The sequence below is a fragment of the Charadrius vociferus genome, unplaced genomic scaffold, assembly GCF_000708025.1.
Source record: "Charadrius vociferus isolate BGI_N301 unplaced genomic scaffold, ASM70802v2 scaffold2, whole genome shotgun sequence".
NCBI classification, from domain to species: Eukaryota; Metazoa; Chordata; class Aves; order Charadriiformes; family Charadriidae; genus Charadrius; species Charadrius vociferus.
The window spans coordinates 2,026,941-2,044,947 of NW_009647595.1; the positions used below are offsets into that span (position 1 = coordinate 2,026,941).

At 40.5% G+C, this 18,007-nt stretch overlaps 1 protein-coding gene across 1 annotated transcript in view; it reads right to left on the reverse strand.

The window, feature by feature from the left end:
- Positions 1 to 18,007, reverse strand: part of SAMD12 (sterile alpha motif domain containing 12) — a 155,756-nt gene that overhangs the window by 113,912 nt on the left and 23,837 nt on the right. Inside the window, exon 3 of the mRNA XM_009881028.1 lies at positions 10,379 to 10,508. Within this exon, the coding sequence (XP_009879330.1) occupies positions 10,379 to 10,508 (130 nt within the window). The remainder of the gene's footprint in view (positions 1 to 10,378; positions 10,509 to 18,007) is intronic.

An 18,007-nucleotide genomic window follows, 5' to 3' on the forward strand; every position in this document is an offset into this window, starting at 1 on the left:
GCTGCGGGCGGCTGTCGGCCTCTCCCCCGGTGATGGTGAGCAATGCGGGGTGCGGGGACCCGCGCGGGGCGAGCAACACCTTCAGTCCGGACAACGGGTCCCGGGGAGAGAAAGCACGAAGCGGCTGAGAACGCGGGGCCACGACGGAGGATATGAGTTGATCCATTTGTCAGAGACGTGGCGCAAGAATGGATTTGTTGTCTGCGTGTATATTAAAAAAAGAGAGACCCCCAAGAAGCCGGGATTGCAGAATAATTGACAGAGGGTGTCTGGCTTGGGAAGAACCGCAGGGGATTAGACAATGGTGAGAGTCGGAGGTGAGAGAAGGAACACAACAAATTGCAGACCGATCGGATGAGAGATTAAATACGCACTCGCTCGTTTGTGTCACAAACCAGAAGTCAAACTCTCGGCAATGGCTTCCTCCAGGTTCAGATTTCCAGTGAGCTTCCTTCTGCATTGCATCATTAGGTTAGCTGTGCTATTAGACTGGGGAACACTGCCAAATAATTATAAGATTACACTAAGACTAAATCCCCATATCATGAATAGCACATGCTGGCAAGCAACAAGCTGAAATAAAAAGAATCAGCTCTAGCTCCTCGCTGATATCACAAACACACACCCACTAAGCAGCAAATTAATTCACTTCTTCAAAGTGAAGAATTGTAAGGTCCTCTAACAACTCCTCTACTTAATCACTGCAGTTTTCCCCATCTAAGTTTTCTTTACCTACAACTAAGCCATAAAATTGAGTTTGTGTCTGCACAGCAAAGACAAATACTCCTTCTTAACATGAGAAGGAACTTCTTTACTTTGAGGGTAGTGGATCACTGGAACAGGCTGCCCAGAGAGGTTGTGGAGTCTCCCACTCTGGAGACATTCAAAACCCGCCTGGACACCGTCCTGTGCAACCTGTTGTAGGTGACCCTGCTCTGGCGGGGGGGTTGGACTAGATGATCTCCAGAGGTCCCTTCCAAGGTCCCTTCCAATCCTAACCATTCTGTGATTCTGTGATTCCCAGACACTAGCACAAGTAATCCAAAAGGAGACCCTCCAATACCTCCCATTTTTGTCCTGGTTCCCACCAGAATGGGAAACAGAACTTCTGAAGCACTTCAGGAAAGCCTGACTTGGTGGGAAATGCGAGCCCGGCAGAGCTAACCAGCAGTTTAACTGAGATGAAAAAATAACTTCCAGACTCAACAGATAGAGCATAAGTTTTAAAAAAGCAACACAGAATTACAGCTGAATGAGACTTTGGTCAGGGTACAATGCTTGGAATCAGCACAATTCATAGGAAGGCCTAAATATTCACAGCCAGTTCTAAACTGAGGGCCTTATCCTTTGAGTGGAAAGAATCCAGGCTGTTATGCACCATATTGAAGCAGTTCATCAGTATTAATCAAGCAAGGAAATAAAAAAAAAGGAAATAAAGAAGTGCCATCAGGGTTAGCAATGCTACATCCTATGGCTTCAAGCCATTCCTTGAAGGTCTCCAAGTAGCAACAGTGCTTCACCCTGCCTAGCTTCTAGACAAAGGCATCACACAGCCTAATGACTGATCAAGGAACATGGTAAAGTAATAATGTAATCACTAACAGTCGGTGATGGTTCCAAAAACCTGTAGAAAATTCCTAAGAAATAAAATGAGAGGGTAGAGCTTCAATATTTGGCGAAGTGTCAGAACTATTAATAAAGTAATCAATACCCTTGTAAAGTAGCTAAAACAGTGGATATAAAGCATGCTTCGTCAAGAACATGTGAAGGGTTGCAAAATAAAAGAAGGTGGACAAAGGAAACAGGGTGAACATAAAAGGGGTGTTGACATAACCTTTTCTTAGCTGTATTAAGTCCACTACATTAATCTGTTTGGAGGCATCCCTCACCCCTCCGCTGATTACTTCAGCAATTTACTCTCTTACGCTTGGTCTTATGAATCCCACTTAAGTTGGATGCCTGAGTCACCTAAGATAGATAGGGTAAGCACCCAAAGGCTAAATCAATGTCTCCTCAGCTTTTTGGCTCTGTCAGTGGATCACAATCACTGTTCAGTACTTCTTGCAGACACACTATGCAGCCTTATCAGCAAACTAGGAAATATCACAAAGCTTTACAATATGGTTTGAGAATTCCTGAAATAGGCTTTGCTAAGACATTTGATACAGTCTTCCATATCTTACCCTAATTCACATTTTTAGCTCCCCTCTAAGTAAAAAACAGAAATTGATTTTGAAACTGGCTGCCACGGTGAGAGGTTCTGCGGGTGAGTTTTACATGATACTGATGTGAATCAGTGTTTCGTAGAGAATACAGTGGATCAGGTTTACAAAGACTGTACAAGGAGGATCTTTTCCAGGAGAAGAGTAAAAGATGAGATTATGTCTAGTTAGTAGAAGTTGACTAAAATAAATAGAACAAGATTAAATTAAAAATGCAAAACCCCCTTGTGTTAGAGAGAAGGAATAATCCAATTATCATTGCATGTAATTATGAAACATTAATTCCCCAACATCTGACAGCACTTGAGGAGTAAGTACTGAGGAGCAAGTAAACACTGCTTCAAATGAAGAGCAATATACCTTTTTCTCCTGTCACCTAAGTACTCACACAGTACAGAAGAACTTATCTAAGCTAAGTTGACAGGGAATTTCAAATCTGAAGGTAAAGGAAAGGAATTATACTTTTCAGTTCAAAGATGATTTGGATTTTGTGTTATACATCAGGTAGGAGTAAAAGCTACAGCAAATCAGGCTACCATGGCTTTTACTGAATTCTTACACAGCAACAAGTAAAGAAAAAGGCAGCTAGAGTGCAATTCACTTCTGAGTATGTTGTAGAGTAATCGTTTATTGAAACCCTGAAGAGATCTTCCAGATAGTTACAAGCGGAGAGAACACACCAAGGAAAAGCAACCAGACCCAACGAATACCCAACAAAGCAGGAAAGAGCGTAAAACATTCATCAGCCACTTGCACAGCAGATCTCACAGCTGATAACAGAGCAGGAGCGTGGAAACTGTTCATTCTGAATTTAGTAGATACAGAAGCAATAACATTAATATGTCATTGGCAAGCAAGGCCAAAAATGCTTCAATCGCCCTTCAGCAAGTTCCCTTTCCTATTAAATAGAACAGATGATAATATCACTTCCTCCACACAGGATTTTATGTAACAAATAATGGCATTAGACACTCCCCATAGGTTTGCACACAGAAGATAGCTCCACTTCATGACTAATTGACTCCGTGTCTTCTTCGGCACCTAGGGCCTAGTCTTCCTATGCACAAGCAGCAAGTTGGTTTAGCAATGAAGACTTTGTCATGGCAGCTAGTTAGAAAACATTCTCCTGTTCCAGATTAACAAAAAAACCTCATAAAAAAAGATGATTTTCTGCCATAATACTCCATGGATTATTTTTCACAGAAGAGCCAATTTATCAGTAAATAATTAAGTATGGTAATACTTAAGTTACAACTTCCATGAAGTATTCAAGTGCCTCACTGTCCCCTTCTCAACTGCAGATGAGCCTTCCTGGTCATACCAGATCTCTTATCAGCCATTACAGTTTTGTTTCCTGTCGTGGGAGTTCGCTATATATTGCATGAGCTATAATCTGACTGAAAAGACAGACCCAGGAACCATTGCCGAGACATGAGAGAAGATTACTTTCATGCAAAATTTTCTTAATCCGTAAGAGGTTGAATAATGAAAAAAAGATTTCCACTTTCCAACTATTTAGCTCATCCAACTTCTTTCAATTCTACGCTATCTATACACAGGGCTACATTAATATATTTCTGATATTATTTTCCACGCAAAAAGAACACTTGCTAAATACTATGCAAACAGAAGCCTTATCCCGACGCCCATCACTCTTTGATATGTTCCACATGTTAAAAATTTGAGAGCAGCCAAGTATGAAACAGGGAAAACTCTTTAGTCCCTCACATTTTCCAACACGAGCATCACAGTTCAACAAAAAATGCTGTAAATAAGTCTGACCTTATCCAGGCAGCAGAATAAAAGCTCTCTCTCCAGGGTGAAGCAGTGATTTGATTTTATTTTTTTAAACCACAGATGGATATAGTCAGGATTGATGTGACAGCCCACCAACCAACATTGCTGTTAAGACCTCACAGAAAGAGCAAAGTGGCACACGTAAGGACCGTGGGCAAGGCTGACTTAAGCTTTGCACCATGGAGAAGGGAAGGGCTTCACAGAGATGGCTGGAGATGGAAGTTGCTTCTGCAACACCACTGTTAGATGAACACTGCTTGGGAGGAGACATCTGTTGTGCTGAAGACCACTGTCACATGCGAAACAAGGAAGATAATTTGTTTGAAGATAATAATGTTTTATCAGAAATACCCTCCATTTGGACACAATGAAGGTTCTTTTTGCTTCTACTAAAAAACTGTTTTCTTCTGTGAATAAACTAGATGCTTTCTGAGATACACAACAGTGCTGCAGAATGCCCAAAACTTGCTACAGATTTGGGACCAAACAGAGAAAAATGTGGTAAGCAAAACTTTAATAATGCTTTAAAGGAGGCTAAAGTACTTCCTACACCACCTTGCCCTGACCCGGGACCTTCTTCACTTGGTACCAGTCCTACACCTGATTATAAAAAGTCCTCTAGCAATAACAACGTAGAGGGTAGGTTGTGACCAGTTTATAAGGGACAATAAAACAATGTCCAATAAAATAAGCTAAGAGAAGGTGCCTATTTGTGTAGTCTTCTGCACTGTAACTACAGTAGGATTTGTGAGAAGACTCTGGAGGGCCAGGTGTCAGGTAATACAGACAGGGAAGCATTGGGGTGAACACCTATTGAGGTCACCTTACAGAAGACCTCATTTTGCTTCTTGCATCAGGCCTCACATTAGGTGTGCTGTGTCACTGGCACGAGAGATATTTTAGGTCAATGTGATACTCATCCATAATGGAAGGATGCAGAATAACAAAGTTGGAATGACTTGCCAAGGGAGGAAACAGAAAGTGAGCAGAATTTGTTCCAAATGAAACGGACCTGTCAACAGGAAGACTCAGCTGGCTTAAACAATGTCTTTTATGCACGTATCACAACACATTTAACAACACTGGTATCTTTATCTCTGTTGTACAGATGCCAAAATGTATACAGAGAGGATGAATGAGATCAGGAGGTCACAACATGGTGAATAAGCCACCTGGTTTTGGTCACCACTCCTGCCCCAGAGGTAGGAATGAAACCCAGCATATCAGAGTAACATGAAACAGAACCAATATTGCTCCGAATTCCAGGGTAGTATCTTAAACCATGAGACCATCCTTTCACCAACATGCTAAATAACTAGAGCATTTCAGCTGATCTGAAAAACCACTAACATTTGCAAAGATATTATTGAAGGGAAAAAAATAAATCAATTCAGATTTTAAAAGCAAGATGCTATATGAATTTCATAAAAATATATGTCAATATAGCCGATTTGATGCAAGCATCTTTAGAGGTTACAGAATTAGCCAGATTTTAAGGCTATTTGCAGCAGGTTTTCAGTAGCAGTTCATATTTCATTTTCGAGGTGCCATTTGGTATTTAATGAATATTCATAAGTTCTGGTCCCTTCTAAAACTAAAAAGAGGTTTTCTTGAGTCCTGTTCCTTTCCTCCTTAAAAGTTTAATTGAAAAAGGCTTGAGTCCTTTCAAGTACCTCCTATCAAATTCCTTCACTTGGACCAAGGTACCTCTTGGGTATTACTTTGACAGAATGAGGTTTGTTTAATGATCGTAGCATTAAAACCTCGTGCTCTGAAGGCATGCATTAGCACACTGGGGAACATGGCGTAAAAGCAAGAGGTGAAGCAGGGTTTCTTTCCTTCCTTCCTTTCTTTCAACAAATCACACATCAATAAGCAGTTACTTAGACATCTTTATTACTTTGTCAATGGACCATTTGCCCCAAAATTGTTACACCTTAGTCATTCTATGCCCAGTCTTGCTCCTGTTAATGGTGAGACATTGCAAGAATCTTCGTTTGTTTCAATGGTACAGGATATGACCATCAAAGAACAGTTCATCTTTCAAGGACTTCCTAGTCATTTCAAAGTATTGCTTCCTGGCAAATTCAAAGCCACAAATGCACACTGAAAGCAAGGTCCATTTTTCAGGTTTGCTCCCCAGATTATACTGGTACAAAATGAGTGTAAAAAACTTGCCAGTCAGAGCAACTTTTTATGTCCCCTCAAACTGGTGTAAACACCAACACCAGCTGTAAAGCCTACGCTGACATGGCCTTACCATTACATTGCTTTCTTGGTTGTACAGACCACTGTCATCTTTGTTCCCCCTTTTTATTGTCTTATTTTTCCTACCACTGCTAATTCCTATCAGGTGCCCTTAGATCTCGCTCAGTATTAGTCCTTCAAATTCTTTTGGTTCTGGCTCTGGGTCCAACACCATGAAAGTGACTTCTGACCTGCTGCTGCATAAGTCAACTTAACCAAACGCTCCACTCCGTGAACTCAAGGATCTTGTGTATAAAAAAAGTGTCCCAATTTCTTAATAGACCTTTCCATATACAACTCTTGCTAACTGGCTGCAAAACGCATTTCACAGGTTCTGAGGTACTCAGTAAGTACTCAGCAAATCATAGAACCACAGAAGCATTCAGGTTGGAAGGGACCTCAGCAGATTTCTAGCCCAACCTCTTGCTCAAAGCAGGGTCAGCTATGAGATCAGATCAGGTTTCTCTAGGTTTTATTTAGCTAGGGCTTGAAACCTTCCCAAGACAGAGACTGCGCAACATCTCTGAGCAACCTGTCCCAATGCCCAACTGTCCTCATGCGGAAGAAGTTTATCCTCATGTTCAGCCTCAACCTCTTGTTTCAACTCAAGTCTGGTGTCTCTCATACATCCCTATGAAGGGTCTGGATCCATCTTTTTGATAACACTGGGGGCCTGCTGCTAGTCCCCCCATCCCACCCCAGCAAGCTGCCTCTCCCCTAGGCTGAACAAGCCCAGCTCCCTGAATCCCCTGCTCACAGGGCAAGTGAGCATCGAGCATCGATGCAAGCGCCGAGCATCGTGGTGGCCCTCACTCGAACTTGCACTGGAGTGCAAGTTACAGCACTGGAGAACCAAGAACTGGAGTCTAAAAAGTGCAGAGTCAAGGGGCTGACTATCAAGACCACAGGTCCTGATCTTCAGCAAAGCCGCTCCCCAGCCAGCCAGTCCCAGGCTGACCAGGGTGCAAGGGGCTCAGCCTTCCCAGCTGCAGAACTTCGCGTTTGTCTTTGTTGAATTTTATAAGGTTTCTGTTGACACATTCCTCCAGCCTGTGTCTGGTGCCTACGCCTAGGTCCCTACGAACGGCAGCCTTGAGTCTACTGACTGTCACCCCCAATTTGGTGTCATCTGCAAATCTGATGAGAGTACACTCTGTCCCATGGCATCCTCAAGATCACTGTTAATATGAAGATTTTTTTCTTATTAGGTAAAACACTAGATTAAGCTTTTTTTTCTTAAACATCTGCAGCTGCTCTTTGTCAGGAGTAGTAAAAAGGTATAAAATCCCCACAAAGGCAAGGACACTTTGGGTTGCGTTTTTGCCCCCAACTCAATAAACTGTAATCAGCAACTAATAGTCCAAAGTAAAATGCCACACTTTTCAACACCTACGGTTAACAACTGCTAGATACGTTTGCCCAAGACTATTTTCCTGGCTTATGACCATGCCTTAGATTTTATCTTCAAATAAAGTTTAAATATCCTTTTCATGTCGGTTTCTTCAAGTTCTTTTCCATCGTATTTTTCCATATCGAAGTAGCCTGTAAAGTCACTTTAATTCCTGAGAAATTTTCAACAATCACATCACTTTTCCATAGCCATATCTGGAAACAGTTACAGTACCTTGGCTTAATTGTCACATTAGTTTCCACGCTCCTTTCATGCTCTACTTTTTTTGAGCCACAAATCCACTGTTCTATCCCCTTATTAGATTTCAAATAATCGGAGCCACAGCGACCAACAGCACTGGAAATATCCTCCCGAGTTATTGATTTCACTCATAATATTATCACAATATACTTTTATAAAATCCATACAAACATTGATCGTGTTTCTTCTTTTCTTTGGTAGTTACTGAACTGAAGATATTTTCTTTCGTGCAGACTTGCTTTCTAACACTCCTACTAATATTTTCCTTATACCTCTTTTGTGTAAAGTAAGAAAGATTGATCTTGACTCTTCTTTTTCATAAAGGTCTATAAAGTTCAAAGTTTTGAACATCTGCAATGAAACTACAAGGTTTCAATCTATGTTTATGTTGAAATGAAAATAACTTTTTCTTCCTTTCAACTTCATGCCACAACACCTTAATTCTAAAAACAGAGAATATGATAGTAAAACAGTACTAGAAAAATTTAAAAAATAGCTTCATTTTTTTTTTCTGGTAGTGCTCTGGATGCAGTCAGCTCTGTACATATGGGTGGAGACACAGACTACATTCCTATGGACTGCATTCAGCAGATGATGACTTAGAGGAAATGGGTACAATGGTTATGTACTCAATGTAACACTCAACACTTACCAAACCAATACAAACCACCCCTCACATACAAGTGTGTATGCGTATTCATGGCTACATAGTCAACAAATGTCAGTATTTTAGTTTGCCATGTTTGCAACCATTTGTGTATTATCAGAAAGGAAAGAATAGCAACAGGAATCAATGGAAAATTTGAAACACCACAATACACATACACAAACAGATACTGATTGAAACATGCATTAGTTAACAATACATTCCTATGAAGACTGAGATTTGTATGTGAAACTCAAATCTCTGCTTGATATTAAATGGCTGAACGGCCAATTCTCAGTTTTGTATACCACCACTTCAGAGAACAAATTAGTGTTCCACATTAAAATTTTTACAGATTAATTACTGCCTGGGATATGAGTAAAAATGCTATTTAACTCCCAAGTTACATCTGCGTTTATATTAATCCAGTTACTCTGCTAAACTTATGTCACTTCAAAGTGGTCAGCTAAAATAGAATGAATCATGTAATCATAGAATGGTTTGAGTTGGAAGGGACCTTAAAGATCCCCTAGTCCCAACCCCCCTGCCATGGGCAGGGACACCTCCCACTAGACCAGGTTGCTCAAGGCCCCATCCAGCCTGGCCTGGAACACTTCCAGGGATGGGGCATCCACAGCTTCCCTGGGCAACCTGTTTCAGTGTCTCGCCACCCTGACAGTAAAGAATTTCTTCCTTATATCTAATCTAAATCTGCCCTCTTTCAGTTTAAAACCAATGTCCCTTGTCCTGTCAGTACACTCCCTGATAAAGAATCCCTCCCCATTTTTCCTGGCCCCCTTTAGGTACCGGAAGGCTGCTGTAAGGTCTCCCCAGAGCCTTCTCTTTCCCAGGCTGAACAGCCTCAACTCTCTCAGCCTGTCTTACTACTACAGCAAACTGAATACGAGTTAAACAGTCAAGCAGATCAACAAAATCAGTATCGACTTCAAATATTTCCTATTTAGGAAAATAAAACACAGTGATGCTTTTTAATATATTCTTCCAAGACAAGACACCCAGCATTGAAGGTCTGGAGGTCCTGCGGGTATTTGGAGGACAAACCATGATAGAACAAATATTTTTTAGACTAGACAAGGAAAGTATGTGCAAGTGCAAAGCCACCTATCCAATAAAGGAAAGACTTCAAGAAAGAATGACTGTACTCAAGCTATGTTTGGGGCAGAAATCAGTTTTGTTGGCTGATTGATACTAGGAAATTACCAACTTTAAGGACCGTAAAACACTGGGATGGAGAGATGTAAAAATCTCCTCCATTGCAAATTTTCCAGAACAAAGTTAGACAAACATCTGTCAGAAATGAATTTGCTGTATTGATCCTGCTTCAGCCCTAGGGAGGGGCTGAGTTGGGCTTGCTTCCCATCCTACATCTTAGGGACTCTAAGTTTAATCACAAAAAAAAAAGGCAAAAAAGAATATGAACACAAGGTGAAACACCTCAATGAAAAAAAACTCATTTACATTTTTCCTCACAGGACATTTCTTAATGTTCGGGGTATGTTTTTTCCATATTTGGAATGAACTAGGTGTGGCCCTTACCCACATAGAGAGTAACTTCTTTCCTGAAGATATCTGAATAATCCTGAAATAATCTGAAATTAATCTTTTAGAGAGACGGTGAAATCACTTACCACATCCTATGAAAGCTGGTATATTCCCCCTGCTCTAAACCTTGCAACTCTTTAGTCATACAACCAACAAAAAGCCCTCAGTGCACAGTCACAATCTATTAACAACAAAGTAAAACATTTGCCACATTTTAAGTAAGTAAAATATTTCTGATAGTGCATACTTTACCAGTTATGTCATGCTGTTTGAATGACTCACTGTAGATTTGATACTGATTAGGGCAATGTTTCTTCAGCCATTTGCAGACATCCTGCTGGGTCCATAACGCCACAGGCTTGGTCAGCTTCACATTCCCGGACTAGAAACACAGAATGAAGAACAGAAATGACATTTAGTCAGCACACAAGTTTCAGAAAAATTAAACTGTGATGTCTATATATGATATTAAAATAATAAATGCAAGATCAGAGCTGCTCTGACTGGCGGATAGCCAATAATCACCAGCATGTTACATAAGACCCAGCTTTTCAAATACATCATGCAGGAATCACACACAGTGAAAGGTCCTTTGCATTCTGCATTGCATACACGTCCTTCCATCACAGAAACATATTGCACCATGTCTTGAGTAACAGTTTAAAAAGTGACCAGCTCCAACTGCACCCAAAGTATAATAGTTGCAGACTTCGAAGCCTTCAAATTCACAAGAGGGATGTACATTTGTGTCGCAGTTTGGATATGACCATGGAAGACCAGGAGCATCCTCGGGCCAGGCATGTTCCTCAGCCACAATCAGAGAAGATATTGCAACAAAGCCCTTTAGTGCAAACAAGCTGGTTCTGCCTGGGAAAAGGAGACTACACAACAATGGAGGTAGAGCTGGTGATAACGGTTCATACTGAGTATTTCAGCTGGCATCATTCCTAGTCTGAGTGATGTTTACACAAGCAGTTTTAGTTTTTCTGCTTCCTTTTACCTTTAACCCTCCTAGAATCACCATTATGTGAAATGAGTAGGACTCCTGCTTAAAACAGTCAATTCTTTATAAATAAATAAATAAATACTTCAATACTGTTCAATGCTTTCCTAAAGAATCAGTTTTATAATAGATTATCTGAACCTATTATCAGTTTAAATATAAAACATTCATAAATGAAGTCAATTGCATTATCATATGTATAAAGTCACATTTCATTTCAAACAATTCACCTTTGCATATACACTTTTTTTAACCATATAAAAATGCTGAGTTCTAGATGACCTGAACTGCTGGGATTTAAAGCCTCTTGTCAAAGTAAGCAAAACACCAAAAAAAGAAAATATATTAAAAGTGATTTCATCTTTATTTTGCAACACAGTCTGCCCAGGAGACTAAGAAAATCCTAAATAGATGGGCGGTTATTACCAACGATAAATGTTTAACATTGGACATTGCTGATGTAAGTGGGTATGAACACCGAGGTATCGATTTACTTCATGATTCTGTCAAAGAACTGAGTCAACATAATAAAATCATAGTATCTTTGTTCCCACGCTGTGGATGCAGAATACCTGTCCTCCAGCTCCTTGGTGGTGTAGAAGGTTCAAGAGAAGTTTTTCTGCACAAATTTGAGGTGAAGGAGAATGTCATCTCAACCATTCTTCTCCATGAGGCCTCATGGCAGATTCCCTTGACATTGCCAGCCAGGGTTTATCCCAGCATTTATGCAGATGTACTTTGTCAGACAGACCTTTTCGATGTTGCTTTGAAATTTTTCATTACTAGAAGCCCAAAAGACGAAAGCACTTTTAAGCTAGTGCTTTGGATGTCCTATTAAGTTCATAAAGTACATCATGCAAAGATATTAAGTTAGGGCTAGGGAATGTGACAGAGCTAAAATTCCAAGAGGCAAACATGTGTTGAATGTCTCATGTCCAATTTTCCCTATCTCTTTTTCATGGCCTAGGTAGAAGTTAAATAAACAGCAGGGAAATTATAGTTGAATATATAATACAATGCACATCCCTTAGCTCAGCCTTTTTTGTTCTGAAGAAAAATACAGTCACCAGGAACATGAATCCTATTTCAAACACACAAATAGGCACCATCCACATTTAGAGATATCACAATAATGCACAAAACCACCCCAAATAATTGATTCTCATCTTTTGCTGCCACCCACAAACCTGCTGCAGGCAGAAGTCTAACTGACAGATCCCGTGTCCACAAAAAAATGAAACTTCCAGAGGTGTTGACAGTGCCCTATAACCAGGACAGCACTTGCTCTACAACTATCCTTTCTGAGAAGCACATCAGTGTTCTACATACAGAAACCTGCTCTGGACAGTGCTGCGGTCTGGAGAAGGGGCAATGTCTGTAGAGAGAGCGAGTGCTCTGTAACTGTTCCTCATGCAACTAGGAAGATCAAAGCCTCCTCTTTGAACTTCTCTAGCCTACTTGTTACTGCTATTTGAGTCGAGGAAGAAACTGAATTTCAATGAAGAGCCCAATATTATGGTATCAGTTAGCTGATTTTTATTACACGCCTATATAGATGTGTGTCCTTCACAAATACATCAAAGAAAAAAACCAAGTAAAAATAGCCATATAACAGTCTCTCTGATTCCATAGAAATCCCTGAACAACAGGGTCAAGACTTCAATGTGTATCTTCAAATTTAAGCAGTAACTCATATAAAGATATCTCTTAGGCACTGGAATTTTTGAAGACTAGAAGAAAGTCTGTCAGCTCTTGAAAAATAAATTGTTAATGGCTTTACTTGTACATCATAAAAATACTAAAATTAAAAATATTTGTATACAAATATACATAGCTAGCTATAGATTTACAAGCGATTTATTCCTAGCTGAAAGTACACATGTAGTGCCAATGTTTGTTTTAACTAAGAGGTTGCTTTTTTCAGTTCAACAACTATTCCCCTTATAAAAGGTTTAAGCACCATCATGTTAAACATCTGAGAACAAGTTTATCAGCAATTACAGTACAAATTTAACATTTCCCTCTGTGCCTGTAGAACTGAATGACAGTTTCAAAATGTAGCTATTATGCTAGGCAACATACAGATGCCTGCACAGCAAACATACATGCTGATTTTTTACTGTCCCATGTTCAGAATTATGACTGAAACATGTTTGACTTAAACCTATAACTGCAGTCCAAAGAGGACGTTATTACATTGACACCATCAAGCGTTATGTTTAATTTTCCAATTCATAAGGGCTTGATGAGTTAGAGGAATACAGGGTTTTTAAAGCAATGGTTATAAAAAGTATATTGTTGTCACTTTCATTTTTGGAACATCATACCCAAAATATTTTCCAACCAGATGCTCTAAATGAAAGGCTATTAAAAAAATATGCTTCCCTCCCACAAAATTCATTTGTCAGTTTCTTCTCTGCTCAAAAGCTACAACTTATACTAAAAAAAATTCCAGTAAACCAAGGAAAATTACCCTTACCGTAAATATACCTATCAAATGAGTCCCCTACCACTACCTATATATAAACTACCTAGACAAGTGAAAAACATCCTATGTTTTACTTTATTCCTGTTTATCAGCTCAGTCAAACAATAGGCCTAAACAGATTAAAATAAAATAATATATTGAAAAAAAAATCTTTGGTCCAACCTTCCCTTTAATTTCCCTGACATAAACTCATCCTAAAATCACCCTTTGCTGGCAACACTTTAATAGTTTTAATCCTACCAAACGCTATGCCAACTCATGTGTCAGATGTAGATCTAATGAGAATAAACATCTTCAGTATTCTGATCGTTTCTTGTATATTTGAAGGAAAACCCGTTTCTTCAGGATTTTGTGTCAAACTCTTTCTTCTAAATTGCGTAACCCCAGTTTTTGGTATGAGTATCTCAAACTATAAAAATTACTTCCAAGAAGAAAAAAAATGAGCATATTTAATACGTGACACCATTTCATGCTCTCTGTCCTATGCTGCAGAGAAGACAGTATTTAAAATCACCAACTCAAGAATAAATAAATAAAAAAATCAAACTTACAGCCTGTGCACTACCAGAGAGTGTATTCCAGCGTTCAGAATAGCATTAGCAACCAAGCCCCACTCCTCCTAAGCAATGACATACAAGTTATCTCTTCAGCCTTGCAGGTGCAGTTTACCAAGCCTGCCAATTTTGAAGGTCAATTTACTCACCAGAATTCCTTTGCCTTTATTTGTTGTATTTTACTCCAGAAAAGAAAGAAAGGCTTCCATGTTTTTGAGTGACGGAGGATTCAATCTCATTATTAAAACTATTTTACATACTATGAGCAAAGTTACTCACAAGAGCTTCTCCAACACAAGCATTTTGTGCATTTACCAATCTGCTCAGCTTACAACATCCACGGGTTGTGGCCATCCAGGTCCTCCATCAAACAGGGCTGCAGGTCTGCTGGAAGGAGGCTGCCTGATACCATTTGTAACATCCAATTTGCCAACATACTGATCCTGACATATAAGCAAAGTCAATGCACATTTACATTCAAATTTATCCAAAGTCAGACCCTACAGTTTCTGCCTAAAAATAGGCTTTCATGAAACAGAGATGGATGAAAGAGGCACTGCTCAAAGCATTAAGACAGATTCTCTCCAACATACATCACAAGAGACTCTGCTCTGGAGTTTACAATTTAACTAGAAAATGACAAAGCAGGACCGATCCTGTTATACGTCCTGTGGTCAGAGGACGTAACCAAGGCAAGGCTGCAAGGAGAAGGAACATCATTTATTAGACCAGCAGCGTGGAGCTCTGCCAGCTGTGTTTCAGACATGAAGAAATGTTCACACGGAGTAGATGCGGAGCACAACTGCTCAATGTCGAACCATTACCTTAACCATGTTAGGCAGTTTGAGAGAAAAGGGGCTGATAGCTGTGAGGGGAGGTATGGGAAAAGCAAAGGAAAGAAGTGATAAGGTCACTGCCATCTAGTAGGAAGAGAGAGACTGAGATGGGTGGCTGTCACCCCTAGAATAATGCAGAGTCAGCTGGGGCAGGAAGCGTTAAAATGCGTCAGGAAACCATTGATGTGCCTGTTATCAGAGAGAGATACCGGGAGGAAAGAAATGGGATCACTTCATGCATGAAGTTGAGAAGGAAATATTTGTTAAATCAAAACGTAATGTCTTCTGCAAGCAATCTCTAAAGGGCCAATGATATAATTAAAAATCAGAAAAATAAAGTGTTATGTTTATCTGATATAGATACATATAGCAGAGAACTTAAGCTCCAAAAGCTATCTAAGTTATTGTCAAATCTTTCAGGCTGCTCCAGAAGCAAAACTAACAGCATCATCTTCCTCGATTACGACAAGAAGCAGCAAGAACAGCAATGCTCAGTAAGAATTTCAAAGGCAGGATTTTTTTGGGGGGGGCTTGGGTTATATTTCTAAATATAAAAAAATATAAAAATATAAAAAAACTGAGAAAATAAGAATCTTTTTCATATATTCCAAATTACTTTTCCAGCATTAAACTGCCTATATAGAATTCAGAATCAATGACTAACATAAAAGCTGGTTTCAATTCTGGAAAGAACAGAAGAAATAAGCCAGGTTTGTGAAACTGGTTTTAGATGATATCTTAAAATATTCAAGAATATGAAAAGGACACATTTTGGTTTAGAAATACGCTTTCTCAGATAGTCATACAGATTTTTCCAGCAAAGACTAAAGAAAATTGCAGTAATAAGCAGACACCCCATAAAACCACTGAAACCTCCACTGTGCTGGGTTCCCATCTGTGTTATTGAGAACTTTAATACTAAGAAGAGATGAAAACAACAAACCAAAGGAAATGTGCTTATTTATAAAAAAAAAAAAAACAAAAAACAAAAACAAAAAAAAAAAACAAAAAAAACCAAGGTCTGATGATCTTAAAGGTCCCTTCCAACCTAGATGATTCTATGATTCTGACACTCCCCCCCAACTTAGTTTCGTCTGCAAACTTACTGAGGGTGCACTCCATCCCCTTGTCCAGGTCATTGCTAAAGATATTAAAGAGAACCAGCCCCAGTACTGAGCCCTGGGGAACAAGATATTCGGAAATCAGAAATTTTTCACTCTGAGGGTGGTGAAACACTGGAACAGGTTGCCCAGGGAAGCTGTAGGGGCCCCATCCCTGGAAGTGTTCAAGGCAAGGTTGGAGGGGACTTTGAGCAACCTGGTCTAGTGGGAGGTGTCCCTGCCCATGGTACAGGGTTGGAACTAGATGATCTTTAAGGTCCCTTCCAACCTAAACCATTTGATGATTCTATGAAATTCAAACAGTCACATTCTAATCTATTATTTAAGTCATTGTGAAAAACAAAAAATCAGCATGACAAATAAATTATATTTTTTTAAAAAAAAATCATTGCCATTTAGTTTAAAGCACACTTTCAAGGCCAACTTCGCACCAGCTTTGGTTTAGCCAGGACATAAACCCTAATGCCACCCAGGCAGGACTAAAACTGAGACACTACAGCAGCTATCATGCAAGTCATACACCTATGACTGATCAACTCACAATGTCAAATTTGAATCAAAACTATAGAGACATGGAAGACCTACCAAGACTCCCAAATTGTGCTGGAAGCATGGTCAGCTAGCGTCTTGCATTCCCTGAGTTGCAAGCTTGTGTCTCACATTTGCAGCCCCAAACTTACTTGTTCCACATGGCAAGATGCAAAACACAACAGGTTGGCCGGATCTATGGCCCCCTGAGCATGGCAGAGTCTCATATAATGATGCCATGGGCAAGACTTGAAGGCTGTGCAGCTCCCAGGGCACTCACATCTATGAGCACAGCCAGATCGTCAAAGCACGCCGCTGGAAGTGGTACCCAGCCCACATCTCAGCCCTTCCCTATCAATCCCATGTATGTTGTCCTACATGTAGTCCCTCCTTCTCTGGTCTGGTCCACTGGCACATGGCGATGTGACATGCTGCCTGACATCAGGGTTCACATATGGGTTCCCACAAAAGACAAGACCAGTCACAAGTACATGCAAGAAGGAGTTATTTCCCACCACTGGTCGGCAGAAGGATCAGAGTAGAGCTGTAATACATTCTGGTTCACCTAAATCCACATTCTCTGAATATATTGGTTTTTTAAGAGAAGCAACTCATTGCAGCCAGCTCGCTGTGTCTCGCAGGAGCACAAATGAAGTCCAGATAAGGTACACAAGGCTTCAGGAGAACTATGTCCTCACTGACTCTGAGCTAGTTCAAACACACCTGAAGTCCAAGGAGGGACTCAAAGCGGACCCGCAGAGAGATCACTGCTCCCTCGATCCGGCCACTGAACAGATAGGGACAGTCCTCTGGCATCATGGGGGAGAGAGAAGGGAACAGAGTTAAAGAGGGAGATGAAGAAACCTGAGCAGCACCAGCTCAGGGCTCTGAGCACAAGGTGAACAGGGCAGGGTCAGCCCTCTCCAGGAAGGACCAGGTAGGGAAAAGACCGGAGACTAGCAGGGAAGTCATGGAAGGTGCGGGAGAAGTGGAAAAGACCCTGTAGAGTAGCTTCCCAGCCTCTCACTTTCAGGAGGAAAAGGAGAGGGACAAATGCCACTTCTAAGAGGGTCTCCCTCCTATATTAGCAGCAGTGGTCCACAGCTTCACATCTCTCTCACTTACAGAGTCTCTTCACATTTTCACAACCCCAAGGGCCAAGTCAGCCACTGGCTTCTTTTTGTTGCCTCCAGCAGACTGCTGTAAATTGCTGTCCCTACCAAGAGATTGCTCTGACGGTGCTTAAAGCCAGCTCTGCACAAGCAGAAACTTCTACCCCAGGGTCCCAAATCAGTGTAGCACCACCACTTGTTCAAAGACCGACGAACAAAGAGGGAGGTTTTACCTGGCT